Below are 23,199 nucleotides of genomic sequence, written 5' to 3'. Positions count from 1 at the left end.
TATCTGGAAGGTCATAATGAGAATAGAGAGATGAGGTGGGGTAGCTAATTAGAGGCAACTAAGCAGAACTTCCTTGTAAGAGTCACTAGGACTCCTCAGAGACTCCTGGTGCTACATGTGTTCTGTGGGGGGTGTGTCCTCAGCTCGGGAGGCAGAGCTCCGCCAGCTTCGCAAATCCAACATGGAGTTTGAGGAGAGGAATGCAGCCCTGCAAAAGCACGTGGAGAGCATGCGCACAGCAGTGGAGAAGCTGGAGGTGGATGTGATCCAAGAGCGGAGCCGCAACACGGTCTTGCAGCAGCACCTGGAGACCCTGCGGCAGGTGTTAACCAACAGCTTTGCCAGTATGCCCTTGCCTGGTAATGTCATCCCTACCTGAGCAGTTCAGTGGTGGGGTGACGGGGGAGGGTGCTGTGTATGTTGGTGTTGGTGCAGTGAGGCTGAAGTCTCCCCCAAGAGGATCATCAGTAAAATAAGGGTTTTCTTCCTCAGAGTTTTCTGTGGGTCATATAATAGAATCACAGTATTGGCTAAAATGCAAAATTTCGGCTCTCTGGTCATTTAAATTTGTCTCCAATTATATTTTAATATAACCTGCTTTCCTTTCTATTAAGTTTAATTTGATATTCAGAACAATAGAAATAGTAATAAATCTTGAATAGAGCATTTTTCTTATGTATATTTGCTTGCTTTTTAATTTTGTTGTAATGGGAAGAGGAAAATGAACACGAGTATTTCTTATGTACTCTTTCATGTTGAGGATAGTCACAGCAGAAAGCTGGGAGACTCTGTGCCTTTTGTTATATGTGGCCACACCTATGCTATACAGCAATTATATAACCCATCTGTTTATTCAGAGTATGTGGATAAATTTCATTTATTTGAGGTCTAAAAGTTTCTCCTCTGAAATTAAAATCTTGTCTGTGGAGCAGACCACATTAGAGTCAGATTTCTTTTGTTGTGGATTCACTTAACTGTGTTATGGTTAAACTGAATGGAGGGATTTTCTTACTCTCTCTTCTTATCTTACTTCAGGAAGTGGAGAGACACCTACAGTGGACACCATTGACTCATATATGAACAGACTGCACAGTATTATTTTAGCTAACCCCCAAGACAATGAAAACTTCATAGCTACAGTTCGAGAAGTTGTAAACAGGCTTGATCGTTAGGGAATGGTGAGTGTTCACTGATACGATTCGTACATGCCAACATGTCACCAAAAATAAGATGGCATTAAACTTTATCAGTACTACTAAAACCCTGGACTTACATTGAATAAATGAGTTGGAGAATTACGATTCCTGTTGCTTGGTTGCTAAATGTAGTAAATAATGTTAGGAAACAGAATCAACATAGTTTCTTCTCATGCATGCCTCAGCATGGTTTAATGGGAAGAACATGGTTTTTGTGATTGGACCTCGGTTCTAGCTTTGTCACTTATTAGCTGTATTCCTGGGTGTTAGTTTCCCAAAGTTTTTGAAGATTGAGTGAGAAATGTAGAGGAAATCACCCCCAAAACAGCACTTAGAACAAAATACCAGACATACTTCGTTTTATTGCACTTTACAGATACTGTGTTTTTCACAAGACCCTCCACCAGCAAAAAGATTACTACTGACTGAAGGCTCACATAATGTTAGCATTTTTTAGCAATAAAGTATTTTTTAATTAAAGTGTGTACATTGTTTTTTTAGACATAATGCTATTGCACCCTGAGTAGACTACAGTATAGTGTAAACATAACTCTTATATGCACTGGGAAACCAAAAAGTCCATGTAACTTGCTTTATTGCAGTATTCACTTTATTGTGGTGGTCTGTAACCAAACCCGCAATATCTCCGAGGTATGCCTGTAAATATCATTTAACTGTTAATCTTCTTTTTCCCTGGAAAACATTAATGATAATTTACAACAGTAATCAACAAGACATTGTATGTATATAAGCCTACATAAGTAAGATGCCTTTCATTCACCACTCAATATCAGAGTGACTATTGTATGTTAAATGTTAATGTGGACTAATCTTACAGTGAAACAGTTAATGCTCTGATTAAATAGATTAAAAAATAAACTCTCAATAAGCAAAAAAGAGAGGAAAGAGAAAATACGCTTTTTAAAAATATATTCAACAAATGACTATTATGTGTTATGTCCTTTTAGAGGAGAAAAAAGTACATTTCCAGAAGGGATCTGCCCATGTAAACTTCTTGGTACTAATGGTCAGTCATCAAGTGTCATTTCTTAAATGGAATTGGTATTTGTTCACTCAAGTTCCTGAAGATAGGGTGCCCTTTAGTATGCCATCCCACAGCCCTTTGGTCTATCGATTAAAGTGTTCCATACGTGCAGACATACATTTAAACTGGGTGGAAATCTTAAGGTTGGACCATATGGTGAGGTGGCCATATATGGATACTAAAACAAGGGTGGACAGCAGCATATGCTCCTTAGAATGGCCAGTCATGGGTTTGAATCTTTATTTATTTGTCCTGTAGGTACATGAGCACACTCATGTATATCTTCATATTCTAGCATGGTTTGGACCTTGAGCAACATGTATAAGAATAAATAGGGCCAGCCCCATGGCTTAGCGGTTGAGTGCGCGCGTTCCGCTACTGGTGGCCCAGGTTCAGATCCCGGGCGCGCACCGACGCACCGCTTCTCCGGCCATGCTGAGGCCGCGTCCCACATGCAGCAACTGGAAGGATGTGCAGCTATGACATACAATTATCTACTGGGGCTTGGGTTGGGGGGAGAATAAATAAAAGCCATGATTCTTTGTCTAATGAGGCAACATCTGCTACCAGAGACAAAAGCAGTAGTCTTTATGCTTCTTGGTCATGCCCTTGGATGGTAACTGTACAAAGCAATTCATTATACTTTGGCCTCAGCCATAGTCTGATGGGGAAAGGATTACCATCCTTCTAGTGAGTACCCAGATGGAACGGACTGTACTTCTAAGAGATGGCTGGACTCCCTGCAGAATAAAGAAGTGGCATTACTGCTGCTGTTTATGAAGGGAACAGCTTGTAAATCTAGGCCTGGGATTTTCAGGAGTTCATCATCCTTCTCATTTTCATACAGTGTTTTCAATTAGCACTCTTGCAGGCTTGAAAAGAGAAAGCTGGGAGAAACAGCATGGAAGATCGTGAAAGAACACAGTAATTGATAACATAGTGGCTCCTCATGCAGGAAGAGGGCAGTTATTGCAAGTTTTAAGCCAAAAGTGGTTTTCCATTTCGAGCATTTTGCCAGTAACACTCTCTTAAAGCTTTACTTATCTTAAGGATATAAACTATAGTATCTGCTTTCTGAGATGACTTTGAAAACCTAGAATGTTACCATTATCCTTGACTTTGACCTACAAATATTTTGCCCTTGAAAAAATAATACCTGAAAATGTGAACTTTTTTATTACTACAGATTCTTACAGTGTAGCCATGCAGACATAACTAAGAATGGATAGTTTCCCCACACCCCCTGAACTCTCAAATGAAACAATTATAAAGACTGTGATTAATAGTAGCTTGGCCTCATTATACAAATATGTGCAGAAAGCTACGCCTGATGTCCCCAGCATTCATGGTAAAATTAATTACTCTGACATGAGCTTGGCAAAGGTTTCATCCACTCTCAGGAGCCAGTGAGTGAAGGGAAACTAATGGTCTATAGTTCTAGAGAAGCATATTAGCTGGAAGGGACCTTTAGAAATTGCAGCGTTTTACATATGAAGAAACTGAGTCCCAAAGAGGTAAAATGTCTTGCCTGAAAATACCTGAGTAGATGAGTGCAGAATCCAGGGCTAGAAAACATATATCTCAACTCTGGTTCAGTGGAGTTTCTAAAACATTGCCAAAAGAAGGTGGGGGTGGGTGTAAGGGGAAGCGTTAAAAAATCTTGGAATGAGAGCATTAAGATAAATAGGAGGTAAATAAAAAAAATTACAATCTAGTAATTTTAATGTTACAAAATTTTGGTCAGCCCATTTTAAAAATTTTTTTATAGATATACAGTAGAAGAATGACCCCAGCTATCATCTCTCTTGCTGTGGCTAACTAGAACCTAGAGAAAAGTAGAGCTAGGGGGAAGCCATAGGGGCGATTTCATGTTGAGAGGTTTATGTAAACATGATAGTTTATATAAACAAAATCCATATGTTGCTTGATTTCAGTTGAACCAAATGATAAATATTTGGCTGTTTTGTTTTGTTTTGTTTTGTTTTTTGCTGAGGAAGATTCACCCTGAGCTAACATCCACTGCCAATCTTGCTCTTTTTGTATGTGGGCTGCCACCATAGCATGGCCACTGACAGATGAGTGGTGTAGGTCCACACCTGGGAACTGAACCCAGGCCACTGGGGCTGGCCCTATTTGGCTAAGAATTGGGAAAAAAAAAAAAAAATTTTCTTATGTGGTTGCCTTTTTATCAATGAGAAAATTTATTGATCATATTCACACAATACATTCCTACATATGCAGAGAGCCTTAGATTTATACTTGAAGAAAATTGCTTTAACCAATTTTGACCATACATTCTTTGGACTAAAGTAGAGTACTAATTTTCCATCATCAGATTTGTCCCTGATCATTACTTTTCTGTTTTCAGCTGATGATTTTCCTACCTCCCCATCATTGCTGAGCTGGAGCAAGGCCATGTTTATCAGTGAACTGTTATCTAAAACATCTCAGTGAGGTGGCCTGCTTGCAGTTTTCTGAGCTCTTTAGTTTACACACACCCTGCTCCTCACCTCAACCCTTCTGAAAATAGAACAAAGCATTTTTTGTAACCCATAGCCCTAGTCCTTTCTGATCACTGCTTACCTTTTTGGTATCTTCCCCCCACTCCCCCACCCCACCAATTCTACAGGTCTTAGAGCACCAAGATGTTCTGTAAGTGGTTTTACTTGTAAGGAATGAGAAGCCATCCATGGAAATTTGAACTGAGTGGAGGCAGAAAGGGAGTACAGCTTACTCTGCTTGTGAAAGAACTATCAGTTATGAGTTAGATGCCTTCACTCCAGGAAGCCATATGAGGGAACAGCAAAAGGAACATGTATATGAACTTCCAATGGAATCGTCCTTGTGAAGCTTTGAAAGTGTACAACCGCTCTCCCAAGTCTTCAGTTTCCCATCATCTCCATTTATGTTAAAGTGGATCTGCATCTATTCTGCTGACTAGGCAACCCTGAGCCTGACATCTTCTGCGGCAGAAAGGAAGCCTTCTCGTTGTTCTACTTCAGACTGGATCCTTTTATTGTGGAGCTCCGATTTTCTTACCTAGCTGTCACTTTTTTTTAATGCATTTGGGGGTTATTTTTTTATTCCCGTCACCCCCACCAAGATATACATCTCCATTTTCTGACCTCTAGGCTTTGTTGCTCAGCAGGGTTCTGAAGGAGAGTTTCTCTCATTGGACAGGCCCGGTCTTCTCCCATCATTGTCCTGCTGTGACTCCAAAGAAAGGAGCTTCTTGTTGACAGTGTCCCGTGGAGTGAGGCTGTGTTTCCCACCCCACACAGCTCTCAGTGGGTGCCAGCCCACATCGAGGCTTTGTGATTGCTGCCTTGGAGGAGAATGCTCTTTCTTTCCTTCCTCCTTGGTACTGCCTGCTGTGTTCTAAGCATTGCTCCTGCACAGAGCTGGCTTCCCAGCCCTGGCAAGGCTTTTCTGTTCCCATCTGTTGGCAATGTCTTGTGGAGCATTTTTGCTGAGAAAAGGTCATTGGTAAACAGGAGAGAATGGGAAAAGTAGTTTCTCATGTGGTATTGGAAAAAAAAAACCCAAGTTTATCATAAGTGAAAACTGAGGGAATGTCTGCTTTAGGTATACTGATCCACAGATACAGATAGGTGGAAATGTCATTCAAAATAGTCTCTTGAGCTGACAGAAAAGGGCACAGAGGAATTCTCATGTGCTTTGTCTTCTTTAGCTGTAACTGCAGAATCTATGTCAAAAAGGACAGGCTCCCCTTAGTCTTCCCCACCATTAGTAATTGATTTTTTTTTAACACCTAAAGGGAAGAGGGGTCCCTATTCTCACCTCAGGGTTTTTTTGTTTGTTTTGATGCTCTAGAGCACAAGGCTGACGGTTGCAGCTGAGGTCTTTGGAACCAAAGCAGGGCCTGCTGAGCCCGTTGTCTAGGCACCATGCCACTGAAGGCAGGTAGAAGTGAGGCCTTCTCACGATGTGCTCATGAGCCAGGGTGCAAGCCAGAAACCCCGTTACCTTGCTGCACCATCCTGTCTTCTCAGCATCTCCTTACCTGATTTTTCTGTTAGCCCAAAGGAAATAAAACAACAAAAAACAACCTTTTTTTTAATGTCTTTTGTGAACACACATCAAATTTCCATGCACTGAAGCCCACATTCCACCACTTGGCAACTTTTTAGAATAAGAGCCCATCATTATCTATTGCTATAAATCTAGCCAACTTACCTGCTTTTCTGTATTTTCCTGTTTTTCTTGCTCTCATCTGCTGTTCCTGTCACTTCTCTCAGACTCCTTGCCTGCTAAGTCCAAGCTACAACACACTGCCTATGGCAGAAGGACATTCAAGCCAGTTCTGAAAGTTTGTATCTGCCTCCTGCCAGATACTTTCTTTCCTTTCTTCCTTCCTCCTAATATTTCTCTCTGTTTCTCCTTTGTTTTAGTTTTGTGCAGCTTTGTTAGCAGTGCTGTTGACCAGGTAAGACGGTAACTCGGTCCAAAGATCATCATTCTCCTGACTCTAGATAAGACACCTGACATTGACTTGAAACATTTGCATATTCAGGAATGCACGAGATTTTGAGAGAGCACATAGTCTGAAATCATTTTCACAAAATAAGCAGCCTGCGTTTGAAATGCTGGCTCTCCCAGTAGCTACACACCTGACTCACTGGTGGCTGGGATTCAGTTGCCACAAAACTCTCAGGTTCTGTAAAGCAGGTCTGTGTCACCTCCTCTCTCCTCTGTGCCCAACCAGGAGGTGGTAAACGAGGTTACAGGCTAACACAATACCTAATTCATGTTTCCCAATAAACTTGTAGATATTACTGCACTTATGTTCTCAAGAAATAAGTTGTTGCCTATTCAGTGTTAACACATTTCTTTTCTTTCTTTTTATTAAAACACAAGGAGCAGCTGAGGAAAGTGAGACAAAGTGTTTTATTTCTGACAAAATTAAATTTTAGGAAAAAGTGTACATGTGTTTGAAACTGTTGAAATGCCAAGTGTTCTGTACAAGTGTTTTTGTAATTAAACTTTTAGGTTTTTTTTTATTTTTTAAGAAGTCGATATGCTTGCTTGACATTTGCCTCATTAAAACTTTTCTATGTTTAATCCACTTGATTCAGTTTTACCTGCATTGTAATGAAAAAAAGTCCTACGTGTGCCTTTTTGTCTCAAAGACTTTGTCAACTCTACATTAATCATCGTCTGTTATGCTTTTAAAACAGAAACACATTAATTTTACTAATTGCTTATTCAAAATGTGTCTCAGCCTGTTTGAGAATTCAGTTCTTTTAATGTATGTTGTAACGCTACAATGAGTTGTAATTCATTCTAATGTAGCAGTAGTATTCTGGAGGCAACTTGAAAGAAGTCTGATGTTTTTAAATTCAGTGACATCAGTCGCTTTGATAGGAGGACTGAAGACAGTCTTCAGTCTTCCTTTTGACAGAAGAAATAAGTTGTCCTTAAAGGCTTGCTTTTAAAAATAGTCACAGCTTAACCAATCAAAATTATTTTTAAAGGAAATCTGTCACTTATTTCCACCGTGCTTTGAAAATCCTAGGAGTGAGGTAACCTGGCTGCCAAAGCCTGCTGCTCTCCACGTAGCCAGCTGTGTGGCATCGGGCGAGACTTGCTTTGTTGTAACTCCAGTTTCCTCTGCTGACATAACACAGGCCTCAGCTCTCCTAAACTGGTGTTAGAAAGACAGAATAAGGAACAGAACTGACCACGCTTTGGAGCATATGAAGACATTGTTTTATGAATGCCAAGAATTATTTAGGTAATTCAGATAGGATTGGGCATGATTACATTTAACAGAAACCCAAATCAGCAAAGGCTTAAACAAGAAATGTGTATGTCTCATAGAAAAGTATTGCAAAGGTTGGCAGTCCAAGACCAGTATAGAGGCTCTAGTCTGCACCACAACATGTTTCCATTCTCGAGGTCACCTCATGATCCAAAATAGCCACTTGACCATCAGCCATCATTTGAAATTCCTGGCAGCATGAAGAAGAAAAGAGGGCGAGAGCAAAATGGGCAAACTCAGCTGAGTCAGCACCATTTAAAGAGTCTTCCTGGAAATCACATTTCAGCACTTCTAGAACTCAGTCACATGACGAGAGCTAGCTCTAAGGGAGGCCAAGAAATGTCTTCTTTCCTTGGACATTACTGCCCCAATAATATATGGCTTTTAGTCAGTGGAGAAGGAGAAAAGGAATATAGAGTAGGCAAGTAGCAGTTAATTTTGTGAGCCGTATATGTGACTCCATGCGTACACTAAGACCGACTCGGCTATGTATTAGTAAGCAGGATGCATTATCTTGCCTTTGCCTCTTGACCTTCTGAGAATGACCATGTACTTCCTTGGCACTTTTGTTTGTTTGTTTGTTTCCAAACAGCCAGAAAGCTGAAAACTAGCATTTCCCGCTCCCACCTTAGCTCCTCCCCCACCCCTCAACTGCTGATGGCCAGTCTTGTTCGGTAAAAGTCTACATAAACAGGTGGTAATATTTCCGCCAGTTGTTTGTTCCCTTTCTCTAACTGCTCAGCATCTGCTGGGCTAAAACAACGCCTGGATAATCTTCGCCTAAGAGTGGGGAAATTGAAGTATTGCTTGGTGGAAAAGCTCATAGCTGCTTCCTGCCCTCTGAAAGAATTTCCTGCCTTGCAACTGAAAGTTCCAAGTCACGGGCTTTTTCTTTGTTCTATTTATTTACCTTGTGACACATAGCCTGCACTCAGAAATATATTTTACAATATCTAGAGAAACAAACACTAGCTCACATGCAGGCTCATGAAAGAGATCAGGATTGCGAGTTAGGAAGCTCAGGTGAAAATGTTAGTGTACATCCTCTCATCCCGAAACCATTGACAGTTTAGTTTCCATGGGAATGTGTGTCTACAGGGAGAAATTTTTGCCAGAGGTAGAAATGTAATTTCTCTTAGCCTAGAAAAATGCAGAAAGAAGGAGCCATGAAGAAACAGGAATGGCGTTGGGAAATTAAGAGCAGGGCCAACGCAAATTGTCCAGATAGAAGGATTTTTGTAAACCACCTGCAACACTGAAGCAGTGGGAAGAGGCCTTAGCTGTTCAGGTGAGAATATATAAGACAGTGGGATAGTAGTGGTCTCTCGTTTGAGTCTCAAACACTCTACCTGACACTTAAGAGTCAGAGTTCTTTGTAATCAGCTCCTGTGTTCTCCGTTTCACCTCAGTTCACTGTTTGCGACTACAAAAGTGTTTATAAAACATGGCTTCTGCCCTCAGGGGTGACAGTCTAGTGGGAAAGACAGACATGTGCCTAAGTGATTCTAACAGGGCACCTTGTATTAAGAGCTTTAATAGAGGTAAATAATTTTTGGAGAGTGAAAAAATTGCTTGCTCTCAACTGACAAGAGAAGGTTTTTCCATAATTGCAAGAGGGTTTGCAATGGGGAATAGATCTGAGTCTTGGGGGATCAGCATCTTAACTAATAAGGACTTTTTCTGAAATGTAAATGAAATATAAAAGTCTAGACTGATAACCATTGGAGTTTTTCTATAGAGGTTGGGGAAGCTGGAAGTTAAGAGTAGTTAGATTAATTGTAATTTAGACAAATGGTTTTTCAAAGTGCGCTTTTTGACTTAATAGGCCATTAATTCAATAAGTGGGTCAAAAACTTTTTTCCATTAAATTGAAGAGAAAGTATCAGAATACACCATACGTAGTAAGGGAAGGTATTACTTTGTGAAACTTCTGTTTCCACTTTTAGTATGCACACATGTGCTCGGTTACAATGTAAAATGTATTTTTTACACTTGGATCACAATGAAAATAGTCAATAACTGTTTCACTACCTCTGCAGTTGGATGGAATTGCTGGGTTCAAGTTTGGGCTCTGCGTTTTTCTACTTGTATGACCTTAGGCAAGTTGCTTAAATCATTCTGTAGCTCAGTTTTCTCATCTGTAACATGGATATTTCTAGTTTCTATTGAGTAGAGTTTTTATATGGATTAAATTAGTTAATCCATGTAAAACACTTAGAATAGTACCTGTCACAGAATAGACACCTAAATATTAGCTCTTATAATGTACGAAAGACTCAAGGGAAAGGAGAACAATTAGACACATACTATAGGCCAAGCACTCTGCTCTGCTTTTTATATAAATTATGTCATTTAATTCCTACCACAACCTTATAGAGTAGGACTACTATACCCATTTTACAGATAAGTAAATTAAGACTCAAAGATGGTAAGCAACTTGCACAGTTATACAACTGGGAAGGGGCAAAGAAAGGGTTTATACCCAGGTAATTATGACTCCACATTCCACTATTTCCATACTGTCTTCGAGATATTCAATAAGACTGACATGAGTTCAAAGCAGCGGCATAGTATGGTGGGTCTGAGAACCAGAATTAGACCTAATCATTGAACAATATTTGTTGAATGTGTTTATCGTGTCAGGAGATATTCTAGGTCCTTGTGCCCATGGAGCTTATATTCTGCTGGGGGAAAAGAGACTATAAACAAGTAACCTAACAAACTCAGCTACTTGCCAAGATTTGCCAAGACGAGATGCAATGATACAAACTAGTGTAGTTTGTATCTTTTTACTCTGAAAAAAGTAACATTTGAAGACAGACCAAATTGATCCAAAGGAGCCAGCACTGTGAGGGAATAGAAAGGCCACAGTCCTGAAGCAGGACTGAGCCCTGGGGTTTCAAGGAGGAGAAAAAAGCTGGTGAGGTGGGAGCAGAGTAAATGAGAGGTTGAGTGGCTTTGAGGTTGCCAGGTAGGCAATAAGGAGATCGTGCAGAGCCTTGTAAGAGGCAGTGAGGAGTTTAAATTGTATTATAAGTGTAATGTGAAGCGAGTTCTACCCAAGTAAGCAACAAGATCTGATTCAGATTGTGAGAGGATCGCTCTGGATGCTGTGTAGAGAATTGTGGGGAGGCGAGAGAGAAATCAGACCAATTAGAAGGTTGACACAGGAGTCCAAGTGAGAAGTGACAGTAGTTTGGCTTGGAGTGGTGGCAGTGGAGACAGACAAGAGCAGATGAATTCAGGATATATTTTGGAAGTATAATAGACAGAAGTTGCTGAGGGGTTAGGTGTGGAGAATGAAAGAAAGAGAATCAAGAATGACTCCTAGGATTTTTGGCTTGAGCAGCTGTGTGGTGAATCTCAGGTGCTGTTGCCTGTGATGCACAGACTTAGGAAACATGGCGGAGGAAAAAGCAAGAATTCTGTTTTGGACTTGCTAAATCTGAGATTCAACCAGGAGAGTAACAGCTGGGCAAGACACTTACATCTCTCTGCGATCTGTTAAAAGCTTCCTTTCAGCTCTTAAATTCTGTGGTTCCGTGAGATTCTAACTTCAGCTCAGTGTTTGCTAACATTCCTTCCGTCCTCAGCACGTGCACACACACAGATAAATCTGGTTACTCAAGCTCTTCGTTGAACTATGAAATTAAGGAATGGTCTCCTTTTTAATTCTTCAAGCTCCTTAGGAAAAGAATTTTTAAAATCTTCCATCTGCATTTGTTTAAGATTGGCATAAAGCAGCTGGATGTTCCAGGATATACAAGTCATACCATAACCTGATGGTTAGAAAATCCTAGGGCAAGTAATGGAAAGCGTCTGCTTGAAGGAGACTGGCTGAAAATAGACTTGGCATCATTAAAAGAAGGGTAATATGAGAAGACATCAGCGATACAGCCAAAGGGTTTATGGACTCAGCAAATGGGTTCCTGCTAGGGGTGCTTTTGCTATCTTCAAGGATAGAAATTAACTAAAGGCAGCTGGGTCCAGGCAGTGGAATGTAAAATTATAACCTTCTATTTTTCTTGGGGCTGGTGGATTTTTTAAGTGAACTTCTATTTATCAAAAGAAGTTCTTGTTTTTAAGGAGAAACTAATGTGGTCATTACAGTTTTACTCATCCCTCAGGAAAGTGAATATTTTAAATATATTCATTCATTCAAACATTTTCCAAGTATTTACTATGTGTTTTGGGTGTAAAGTTGAGGACACCCCTCTCCTCAAGAAGCTCACAGTATAACAAAGAATAAACACAAAAGCTAACTACAATAGGATCTGATAAATTATCAAACAGCTGTAAGCAAAGTATTCTGGAAAATACAAAGGAAGGATTCAGTGCCTATGCTTGGAGGAGATCAAAAGAGGGCTTTACCAGAATAACATTTTGAGCTAGGCCTGAAAAAAAGAGTAGTTCTTTAAGAGAAGGTAAAAATAGACCTGACTATATGAGTGCATTTTTGGTATACTCGAGTAATTTAATGTGACTGGAACACAGGTTGTATCCAGGGTATTGATAAAAAACAAAGATAGTGAGGTTTGTTGAAAATGGATTATAGGGCCAGCCCCGAGGCTTAGCGGTTGGGTGCCCACGCTCCGCTGCTGGCAGCCCGGGTTCGAATCCCGGGCACGCACCTACGCACCGCTTCTCCGGCCATGCTGAGGCTGCATCCCACGTACAGCAACTAGAAGGAGGTGCATCTATGACATACAACTATCTACTGGGGCTTTGGGGGGGAATAAATAAATAAATAAAATCTTTTTTTTAAAAAAAAAAGAGAGGGGCCGGCCCGGTGGCGCAAGCGGTTAAGTGCGCGTGCTCCACTGCGGCGGCCCGGGGTTCGCTGGTTCGGATCCCGGGCGCGCACCGACGCACTGCTTGGCAAGCCATGCTGTGGCGGCGTCCCATATAAAGTGGAGGAAGATGGGCACAGATGTTAGCCCAGGGCCGTCTTCCTCAGCAAAAAAAGAGGAGGATTGGCGGATGTTAGCACAGGGCTGATCTCCTCACAAAAAAAAAAAAAAAAACCAGAAAGAAAATGGATTATAGATGGGCCTTGAATGCCATGCTAAGGGATTCAGCTTTTATTTTGCAGCCAGGGGGAAGGTATCAGGGGTCTTTTTGCAAGGCAGTGACATGAGATGAAGAAAAACTAGACCAGAGGCTCTTAGCATTGTTTCTGCCATGAACCCTTTTGGCAATCTGATGAAACCATGGACCCTCCTCAGAATAATGTTTTAAGTGCTGAAAATAAAATACATAGGATTACAAAGGAAATCAACTATATTGATATATAGCTATCAAAATATTAAAAATGAGTTACATAGGAACATTTCTGTTTCTTAATAAAGGATTAAATAACATAATCTAGCAGGAGCTCTAAAAACTATCATAATTTTCAAGTAGGAATGACCATAGGGGCCAGCCCCATGGTGTAGCGGTTAAGTGCGCGCGCTCCGCTGCTGGCGGCCCAGGTTCGGATCCCAGGTGTGTACCGATGCACCACTCATCAGGCCATGCTGTGGCAGCGTCCCACATAAAGTGGAGGAACATTGGCATGGATGTTAGCTCAGGGCCAGTCTTCCTCAGCAAAAAGAGGAGGATTGGCATGGATGTTAGCTCAGGGCTGATCTTCCTCACAAAAAAAAAAAAAAAAAAGGAATGACCATAAGTGATATTGCAACATCTGCAACAGCTGTCATGTGATGTAAAAATATCTGTGATTCTGTTGGTAGCAAAGTCACAGGTCCTGCCAATACCACTGGGGTTTGTTGCCGACATTTACAATCAAAGGAAGTGCCAAATTTCAGTTAGAGGTTTATGAAAATCAAGATGTAAGTCTTTTTTTCATCCGTGTTTGCAGTCCTTAGTCCTTGCTGGACTCCTGAATTCAAGGCAATGTGGAGATAGACTGGTTAGGAGACTGTTAAAATAGTCAGGACAGGAAGTAAGAAGAGCCTCTAGTGGGCGTGGTGAAGGAGCAGATTGGAGAAAGATTGGAAATTTGACTTGGTTTCTCCCAACCCACAATGAGAAATTCCTCAAGGAGGAATTTTAGGATAACGTGTGGTCTAGCCAGGCAGGTTCACCAGGAAGGCAGCGCAAACCCTTTAAGAGGCTGTCCACATTGCAGTATAGTTTCATTAACTTGTTCAACTAATATTTACTACCGTCTGTAGCAGGCATGAGGAATACAGCAGAACAGACATGGTTCTTGCTTTCATGGAGCCTACTGTCTGGTGGAAGAAACATGACTAAACAAAGCTAAAGAGATAGAATATTACCATTTGGGATCAAATGCAGGAAAAGAGTGGCAATATTCTGGAGCACGTTGGCAGGGAGTAGGGACCTGTTTTACACTGTGGGGTCTGGAAAGGTCCCTCCAAGGACGTGACAGTAAGAGGAGATTTGGAAAACGAGTAGGACTTAGGTAAAGAGTAGGAAAAGGATATGAAGGCCAGCTTCCGCTGCTGCCTTAGAGGAACTGAAGGAAAATCAGAAAAGCTAGGACAGAGGCAGATAGAGTTAGACCGTGTGAGGTCTCTGGCCATCCTAAGGATCTGGGATATTAAGTACAGGGCGAAACCACTGAAGGTTTCAAAGAGGGAAGTGATATGTGGTTTTCAAAAATTCTGCTGGCTGCTCTCTGAAGAGAGGGTTGTGGGGAGCAAGCATTGAAATAGGGAGGTAAGTTGTGGCTGTGGCTATAGTCCCTGTGAGAGATGGTGGGAGCTCAGACTAAGGCTGTAGCAGAGAAGAATGAAGGGGAGAAGAGGATAGAATAAAGCTAGACGGGTGGTAGAATGAACAAGATGAGTGACGGGTTAGAGGTAGGAAGGGAGGGAGAGAGAGCAGCTACAGATGAATCTCAGGCATCAAACAGATCCATAGGGGCACCATTTATTGGGATCCATAGGGGCACCAGGTATTGAGTTGAGAAGCAGGAGGAGGTGCAGACTGGGGCACACAGGAGTGGCTAGAAATCAGAGATCCTTGTGGGCACGTTCATTTAAGATGCAGGAGGGTAGGTGTTAAGTAAGCATCTATATTGACAATTCTAAAGCTTAAAAAGAGGTCTGGACTTGGAGTGACATTTACTAAAGCCCTCCAAGGAGGCCCTTCATGTTAGCCCTTTCCTCTCAGATGCTGGCACTCCTCTGCAGGTGAAAAGTCAGACCCCATCACGACCTCAACCACCCTGACTAAAGATTTCACCGTTTGATCCTTGGCCCTACTACCAACTTTGACAATTCTTTTGTCCTGCCCTTGACACCAGAACAGCAGCTGGACCCGGGTGCAACGTTTTTTTTGGTTTAAATCAGGCAGTATCTCTAAAGATGTTCAGAGCCTTTAACTTACAGAGGTTTCTTGCGTGGGATTTCGGCAGGGGGAGATTTGCATCTGTACAGAACATACTAAACATCCTTGTGGCTTACAGTGAAGTAATATCTATTTATTGTGGTTGATTTTATAGCAAATATGATTGGAATATTTACTGATTATTTCTTAGAACTGGATGAAAATAACGGGATAGACCAAGTGAATTGCAGCACCTAAACATGCTAACAACAAGGAGGAAAGATATGTAGATTATAGAAAATTGTAAATTGTGACCATGCAAAGAAGGGGTTTCCCTGTAGCCTGAAGACCTGACACACAGCTAAATGGGGCCAAGATTAATCATGTCTTGATCTTATACATAAGCCAAAGGATCTTTTTTAAAGATCGTGCCTATTAAAGCAGCAAAGACTTTTCTGCAGGTTATATACCATAATGAGCGCCAGGCATTTAATGAGAGACAAGTGCTATGGTAACCTTCAGCATCTAATCTGAAAAAGAAGTGAGCCTGCTTGCTCCACAAAATGAGGCCCCGATTCAGCCCACAAGGTGAAGAGAACTCACACATTTTTAGATGCTCTGGTGCAGGCAAACTCAAATACTCTGGGAAAGGGGAAAGGCTTTTGTTTGTTTGTTTTTGTTTTCATAATTAGTTAACAATTTTACATTCTCCTTGCCACTGCAGGCAGCAGGCCCACTTCTAAAGGCAGTAAAATAAAAACAGCGTTAAGGAACAAACCAGCCTAAGGCGCTTTATGGAGCTTCCCAAAAGTCTCTAGGAAGAATATACAGGTGGTCCCCAACTTACGATGGTTCAACTTATTTTTTGACTTTACGATGTTGCAAAAGCGATACACATTGGGTTGAAACCATACTTTGAATTTTGAATTTTGATCATTTCCCAGGCTAGCAATATGAGCTACGATAATCTCGTGATGCTGGGCAGTGGCGGCAGCCGCAGCTCCCAGTCAGCCACGCGATCACGAGGGTGAACAACCGATACACTTAGAACCGTGCTGTCCCCACACAACCATTCTGTTTGTCACTTTCAGTCCAGTATGCAATAAATTACATGAGAGAGTCAACACTTTATTATAAAATAGGCTTTGTGTTAGATGATTTGGCCAACTGTGGGCTAATGTGAGTGCTCTGAGCACGTTTAAGGTAGGCTAGGTTAAGCTATGTTGTTCGGTAGGTTAGGTGTATTAAATGCATTGTCAGCTTACGATGGGTTTATCAGGACGTAACCCCATCATAAGTTGAGGAAGATCCGTACAGCATCCTAAGGAACTTGGCTTCCATCTCTGTCATGATGGCTGTCTTAGATGAGGGTAATTGTCTGGCCAAAAAATATCACCAGCGTGAAAGAAAAAGTGTCAACTCACCCTGGTTCCTTGTTTTCCAGCCCCCAGAAGTCTCTCATCTAAGGATTTATGTTGTGTCAGGTCCTACTTCGATAAGCAGTAGGAAGTTCCAGTATGCAAGCCTGACCCTCCTTCCTCCATTATGGACCCCACTAACAGGATGCTGCCTCGTGTCCTAGACCTCGCTGCAAATTCCTGCCCCACTCGCTGCTTCTGACTTCCTCTTGCAATCCCAAGAGACAGAAGGCGGCAGGGGCAGGAAGGGAATGAGCAGGGTCTCCGAGGCTGAAACCCTTTAGATGCCTGAGCCCCAGTTGGTTTGCCATGGGTCTGTCTTTCTGGGTAGGAAGAGGGGGAACCTCCCAGCTCCCTCCAAATGTTCCTTCTTTAAACCTGTGGCAGCACAAAACAAGCCAGTTCATTGTGTTCTTGGATATAAATACTGATTCTAGGTGGTGTTAACATTCTGTTCATAAAAGAATGTAACATATTTCTCCCACACCATATTAGGCTGATATGCTGTTTGGCCAAGAGAAGTACAGATTGCTGGCTTCTTCGGGAAAATGTGGACATTTAAATGCATGCAGCCTTCGGAAGTCTGGGGAGCAGTCTCCAAATAGTAACCAGGGCCCTTCCTTGGCTCCAGCTCTTCCCTCCTCCATCCAGTCTCTCCTTTCCCAACTCCATTGTTTGCTTATCGCATTGGCATTTCTAATCACTTGTAATTTACAAAGACGCTTTCTTAGAATTAGATCTTGTTTCTCAAGGACCTGGAAATGGGGGCATTTGCTCTCTTCCAGGAGGGCCCCGGGCCAATGTTTTTAGCTTTCTTCCCCTGGGGGAAAGAATTTGGGAGGTCCCGCTCTTCTCTTTTCTTTTTCAGCCTCTGCGTGGGAGGGAAGTGCAAAGGCTTCAGACCAGAGGTGGTCCCTCCAAGCATTCCACCCAGGCCCAGCCCTAGCCCAGGACTCAGATGTGCTGGCTGCCTTGGCAAGGCAAATTCCCCACATTCCACAAGAGCTCTTGAGGGGGAAATAGAACTAATGAGAAAGTGGAATTCTTGATGTGTCTGCGTGTTCACTCGGGTGCCAGCACATCTCACACAGACAGGTCCTCAGCCAGTATTTCGTAAGAGAGTGGTGGAGCCCATTTCCAGATGTGTGGGAGAGCCGCCTGTGACAGAAGCGCTGTCAGGAGAGCCAGCGCCCTCTGCTGTCCTGGCCAGGAAGCACCAGGACGGTGGGGAAGAACCGGGGAGTTCAGGAAAGCTGGCGGCTCTGTTATAATCCACAGCAGACCCATGCCGGTACGTTGGGGGCCTGCAGCTCCTTGCTTTTCAAACGTTGAGTCTGCAAGGGGCCAGATTTCCTCAGTCTAGCTGACTCTATGTTTTGTGGTTGTGAACGAGCCAGAAGTGAAGAGGATTTATAATAAAACCTCCGCCTCCCGCAGCATCCGCTGGTCTCTTTCCCAAGAAGGTGAGGTACCAGTGGCGCTCTCTCCTGCCCGGGAACCTGGCCAGCAGGCCCAGGGGAGGCGAGACAATGAGGGCAGCTTGCCCAAGAGGAGACCTCCTGCCGATTAGCAGCCCTCCGGCCACACCCTTGCCTGGGACTGCGGCTCCCAGAGGCCTTGCTGGCTCCAAGGCTTCCAGCCAAGGGGAAGTTGCAACTGCTCCCACTCAGGCATACTGGCATCTCCAAGGGGCCTCTGGAGCTGGCACAACCGAAAGACTGGGTCAGTTTACAAGCTGAGACCGAGCTGCCGCCCCCTCTGCCCCACTGCCTGCCAAGACAGCAGCACAGCAGTGGGTCCCGGGCCGTGTCCACAGCCTGCCTGGCTTGCTGCTGCAGGAGTGAGTGCGGTGTGTGTGTGGGCGGGTGTGTGTGTGTGTGTGTGTGTGTGTGTGTGTGTGTGTGTGTGTTGGTGAAAGATGGAGTTGGAGATAATTCAGATAGGAGGCGGTGGGCTGGTGAACCAACTGCTTGGACAACCTTGCAGTTTGCAAAAAGGCATAAGACAATCAGTTTTTGTTTTTTGGAAAGTTTTAATTTTTTTTTGTTAAACCGATCTCTTCCTTGCTGGGAGAAGAAAAACCCAACCCGCCCGACAAACCCCTACCAACAACGCCCTTCTCTCTCTGGGACCAATTTCCAGACTGCACAGCAGTCCTGACAAGGTCAACAAGCCGGAGCTGTAAGCGGAAGATCTTTATCTGTGTGGGAAATAGGAAAATCATTTGACTGATAAAAGGAAATACAACAAATAGCATCTAAATTCCTGGCTGCATTCCCCCGGGCCCCTCCTCTGCTGGAGAAAGTGCGAGGGGCAGGAACACATGTGCTGCTCCAGCATGTTTAAAAATAGCACACAGCACACAGCCCTTTCTTACCTTCCAGAAAGACTTCATTACCGGATCTTCAGCCCTGAGCCTACAGAGCTGCTGCCGGCACTTTCTTCTGCCTGCACTGGGTTTTTCTTTTTTGGAAGCATTCAGGCCGAGCATGTGATGCATTTTACTAGTTTCAATCAAGGCATCTCTGGGCTCCCGTTGAAAGTCCATTGTATTTAACGGGGTGTTAACTCTGTTTATGCTCCGAGACTTGGGCAGTAATTTTACACTCTGCAAAACTAGCATCTTGAACCCAAAGTGGCGTGCTCTCTCCCCATCCCCACCCCAGGGGGCGTCAGTCCCCAGGCCCCACCCCAGGGGGCGTCAGTCCCCAGGCACCTCTGGCCCTGACTCCCAGCCTTTCTCCAGCTCAGGTGGCCAGAGGAAGCCTGTAGGTGGAAACCCAGAGTGTGCAACCACTGCTACCGCTTGTTAGCATTGGTGTGACTGGAGGCAGGTCTCTTCATCTCTTAGAGACTCATTGTTCTCATCTGTAAATGGGGATTTTAATCTGCCCTAGGTACCTCGAAAGGCTGTAGACTTACAACAATGTCATAGTGGAAAAACCTTCGTCTGGGTACTACGAAGACACTTGTTCTATTTCTCCCAACCAGGCCACTTCTGCATCACCTCGGAAGCCATTTAACATCTCCAAACCATCTCTCCACTACATCCTGGGGGTTTGGATTGACGGTGAGGCCCACTGATAAGCCTGTGTCTTCACTGCGCTCCAGTGACTTTCTAAATCCATTATTCCTTCTACATTTATTAGTGGGCACCTACTGTCAGGAAGAAGCTGCCTCTTCTCCCCATTTATTTATTCATAGGTCCTGGCCCTAAAAGGTGCTGAATAACGAAAAGACTAGATGATCCTTTCTAGCTCTGAATCTCTGGGTCTGGATCAAAATAATGGAAGGACATGCGGTTTCTAATAAACTGTGAAGTTCTGGTGAACTATGTCTTGGATTATTCCCACCTGATCTAAAAACTGGATTCTTAGGGACCTTCCAGAGTCCCCAATGCTCAAACACCATCTGGACCTTGGCGTTCTCTCCCCAGGAGCTCGGCCTTCCCTCCTGCATGTCGACAGCTCGGCTCTGAATCTCCAGGCCCCTCCTCTCTGGAGTTCCTGATCTCTAATTCCAGCTCCCTCTGGCCATCTCCATCTGGCGTTCTGCAGAGTCCTCAAACTCAATTTGTCAAAAATTAATACATAGTCTCCCCAAAACCACATTTTTTCCTGTATCTGCCAGCTCAGTTAAGAACACCACTGCCCACTCAAGCTAGAGAACCTGAAATCATTCTACACGCCTCTCCCTCGATCTTCACCCTGCTTCCCCCACTGCCCCCCACATCCCCTCATTCACAGAATCCCCCCCATTCAGCCATCCCCAAGCCAGGCCTTTGTAAGGTCCTCAGCATTCAACTCTCCTCTGGGCTCCCACAATAGCCCTTTGGTTTGGTTTTTTTTCTTGATTAGCTAGTTCTACAGTAGCTCTTAACTGGCCTTAGTACCTCAGGTCTCCCATTTGTCCCCTCCCAACCCCCTATCTGTCCTGCACACCACTACAAGAGCAAGCTTTCTAAAATGCAAGTCTAATCTTGCAAATATCACAAGATTTTAAATATTTGTCTTAATTTTATTTTAAATAATTGTTCTGATTGCTTTCACTTTTATTACCTCATTTAAGCCTTGCGATAATTCTACGTGATAAACATTATCCTCCCCATTTTACAGATGAAACTGAGATTTGCTAGGTTAAAGGACCCAAGGCCACATAACTATTACACCTTGCAAAACCAGGATTTGAACTTGGGTCTGTCTTCTACTGCAAAACCCATGTTCAAAAGTCTATAAGGTAGCCAGGGCAGTGCCTGGCACACAGCAGGTAGACCAATGTTTTTCCCTTTCATTTCCCCTTTTTACAGACTTCAATCTCTTTAGCAAGGGACAAAGGCATATGTCTCCAAAAGTGTCTCCTGTCACTCCCTGTGTCCCACATCACCACCATGCATCAGGCCACATCAGATCACTTGCTGTCTTCCAAACCCATTCTGTTCCTTCTTCTTTTTATTTTTTTTTTTGGTGAGGAAGATCAGCCCTGAGCTAGCATCCATGCCAATCCTCCTTTTTTTGCTGCGGAAGACTGGCCCTGAGCTAACATCCGTGCCTATCTTCCTCCACTTTATGTGGGACGCCGCCACAGCATGGCCGGAGAAGCCGTGCGTTGGAGCGCTACCGGATCCGAACCCAGGCCGCCAGCAGCGAAGCGCGCACACTTAACTGCTACGCCACAGGGCCAGCCCCTCACTCTGTTCCTTCTTAACTCTGCTTTTGTGAAATCCTTTTTCTCACTGCTTGACAAGACTTTCCTTTCTTTATCCATCCTCATCTGCAAGCACCAAGCCAGATAGCGCCTACTCTGGGAGGCTTTTTCTGATCCCCAAACACAGAATTTGTGGCTCCAACATCTCTTTTGCCAGCACCGCTTGTTATTTATACCTATCTGGATGCTGATCATATTGGAGTGTGGTTATTCAGGCCTTGTCTCTTCCCATCTTTGTATCCTCAGTGCCTGGCATCGTGCCTGGGACAGAGTAGGCACTCAATAGCAGTTTGTGGAATGTAGTTCAATCCCTCATCTTTCCCTATGACTAAGGTTTAATTTCATTCGTTTTGCAAAGGTTAGAATGTCTCCAAAGAACCATTTGCATCACTTCCGTTCTCTCTGACTCCCATGCCCACCTCCTCATTGATCTACTCTTGTCAAGGTCACCAGAGACCTCGGTGTTACTAGATCCCCAAACACTTCCTCGTCTTCATCCTCCCAAGCTCTCAGCAGCACCAGGCACTGTCACCCCTCCCTTCTTAAGTCACTCTTTCCTCTTGGCTTCTGGGCATCACAGTCTGCTGTTTTCCTCTCGCCTTTCCAGGCTCTCCTGGTCCTCAGCTGACCCCCAGAAACGGAGGGCCTCAGGGCTCCGTCCTTGGCTTCATGCTCTTCTCTCTCTACATTCCTTTCCTGAATGGGCTTGTCTATTCCCGTAGTTTATAATTTTTATTTATTTATTTTTTTCCCCCAAAGCCCCAGTAGATAGTTGTATGTCATACCTGCACATCCTTCTAGTTGCTGTATGTGGGACGCGGCCCCAGTACGGCGGGAGAAGCGGTGCGTCGGTGTGCGACCGGGATCCGACCCCGGGCGGCCAGCAGTGGAGCGCGCGCACTTAACTGCTAAGCCGCGGGGCCGGCCCTATTCCCGCAGTTTAAAATACTATCTCCATCTTCAGCTCTCAGCTCCAAATTCAAATATTTAATAACCTCAGTGATTTAATTTAATCACTTAGATGGTTCTTAGGTATCTCAGGCTTTCAAAGCCTAACAATTGACTCTCAGTTTTATCCCCCAAACCTTTCCTCCCTCAGTCCTGCCCCCTTCAGTAAAAGGCACGAGAATCATGGACCCTCCCCCCTCCTTAGGATCTTGGGATCCACTTATCCAGGAAGAAGTTGTCTTGGAAGAGGGATCCAATCTAGGGATGTCTGAATATCATGGTTTCCTCCATCTGACTTGGGTTTGGAAAAAGACCAGACTCTTTAACCTGGTATCCAACGCCCAGCATGATCTGGTCGCAGCCTACCTTTCCAGCCCCATCCTTCGTCCTGCCCCTAGATCAGAAATGGGCAAACTATGGTCTGCAAGCCAAATCTGGCCCTCTACATTCTTTTGTACAGCTTATAAGCAAAGAATGATTTTTATATTTTTAAATGGTTGAAAAAATCAAAAGAAGAATATTCTGTGACCCACAAAAATTATATGAAATTCAAATTTCAGTGTTTGTAAATAAAGTTGTGTTGGAACACAGCCATGCTCCTTTGTCTACTTATTATCTATGCTTTCTTTCCAGCTACAATGGCAGAGTTGAGTAGTTGTAACAGAGGACTCACGACCTGCAAATCCTAAAATACTTGTTCTCTGGCCTTCTACAGAAAAAGTCTGCCTACCTCTTGCTATGGTCTGAATATTTGCATCCCCCCAAATTCCTAGGTTGAAATCCTAACCCCCAACATGATGGTATTAGAAG

At 43.5% G+C, this 23,199-nt stretch overlaps 1 protein-coding gene across 1 annotated transcript in view; it reads left to right on the top strand.

Annotated features, from left to right (window-relative positions):
• HMG20A (high mobility group 20A) overlaps window positions 1–7,327 on the top strand; it is a 74,702-nt gene extending 67,375 nt beyond the window's left edge. The window contains exons 8-10 of the mRNA XM_058542127.1: window positions 144–359; window positions 1,036–1,178; window positions 4,871–7,327. Of these exons, the coding sequence (XP_058398110.1) occupies window positions 144–359; window positions 1,036–1,172 (353 nt within the window). The 3' untranslated portion in view covers window positions 1,173–1,178; window positions 4,871–7,327. The remainder of the gene's footprint in view (window positions 1–143; window positions 360–1,035; window positions 1,179–4,870) is intronic.
• The last annotated feature ends 15,872 nt before the right edge of the window (window positions 7,328–23,199 follow it).

The sequence above is a fragment of the Diceros bicornis genome, chromosome 5, assembly GCF_020826845.1.
Source record: "Diceros bicornis minor isolate mBicDic1 chromosome 5, mDicBic1.mat.cur, whole genome shotgun sequence".
NCBI lineage: Eukaryota > Metazoa > Chordata > Mammalia > Perissodactyla > Rhinocerotidae > Diceros > Diceros bicornis.
This window is presented reverse-complemented; position numbering and strand designations above follow the sequence as displayed.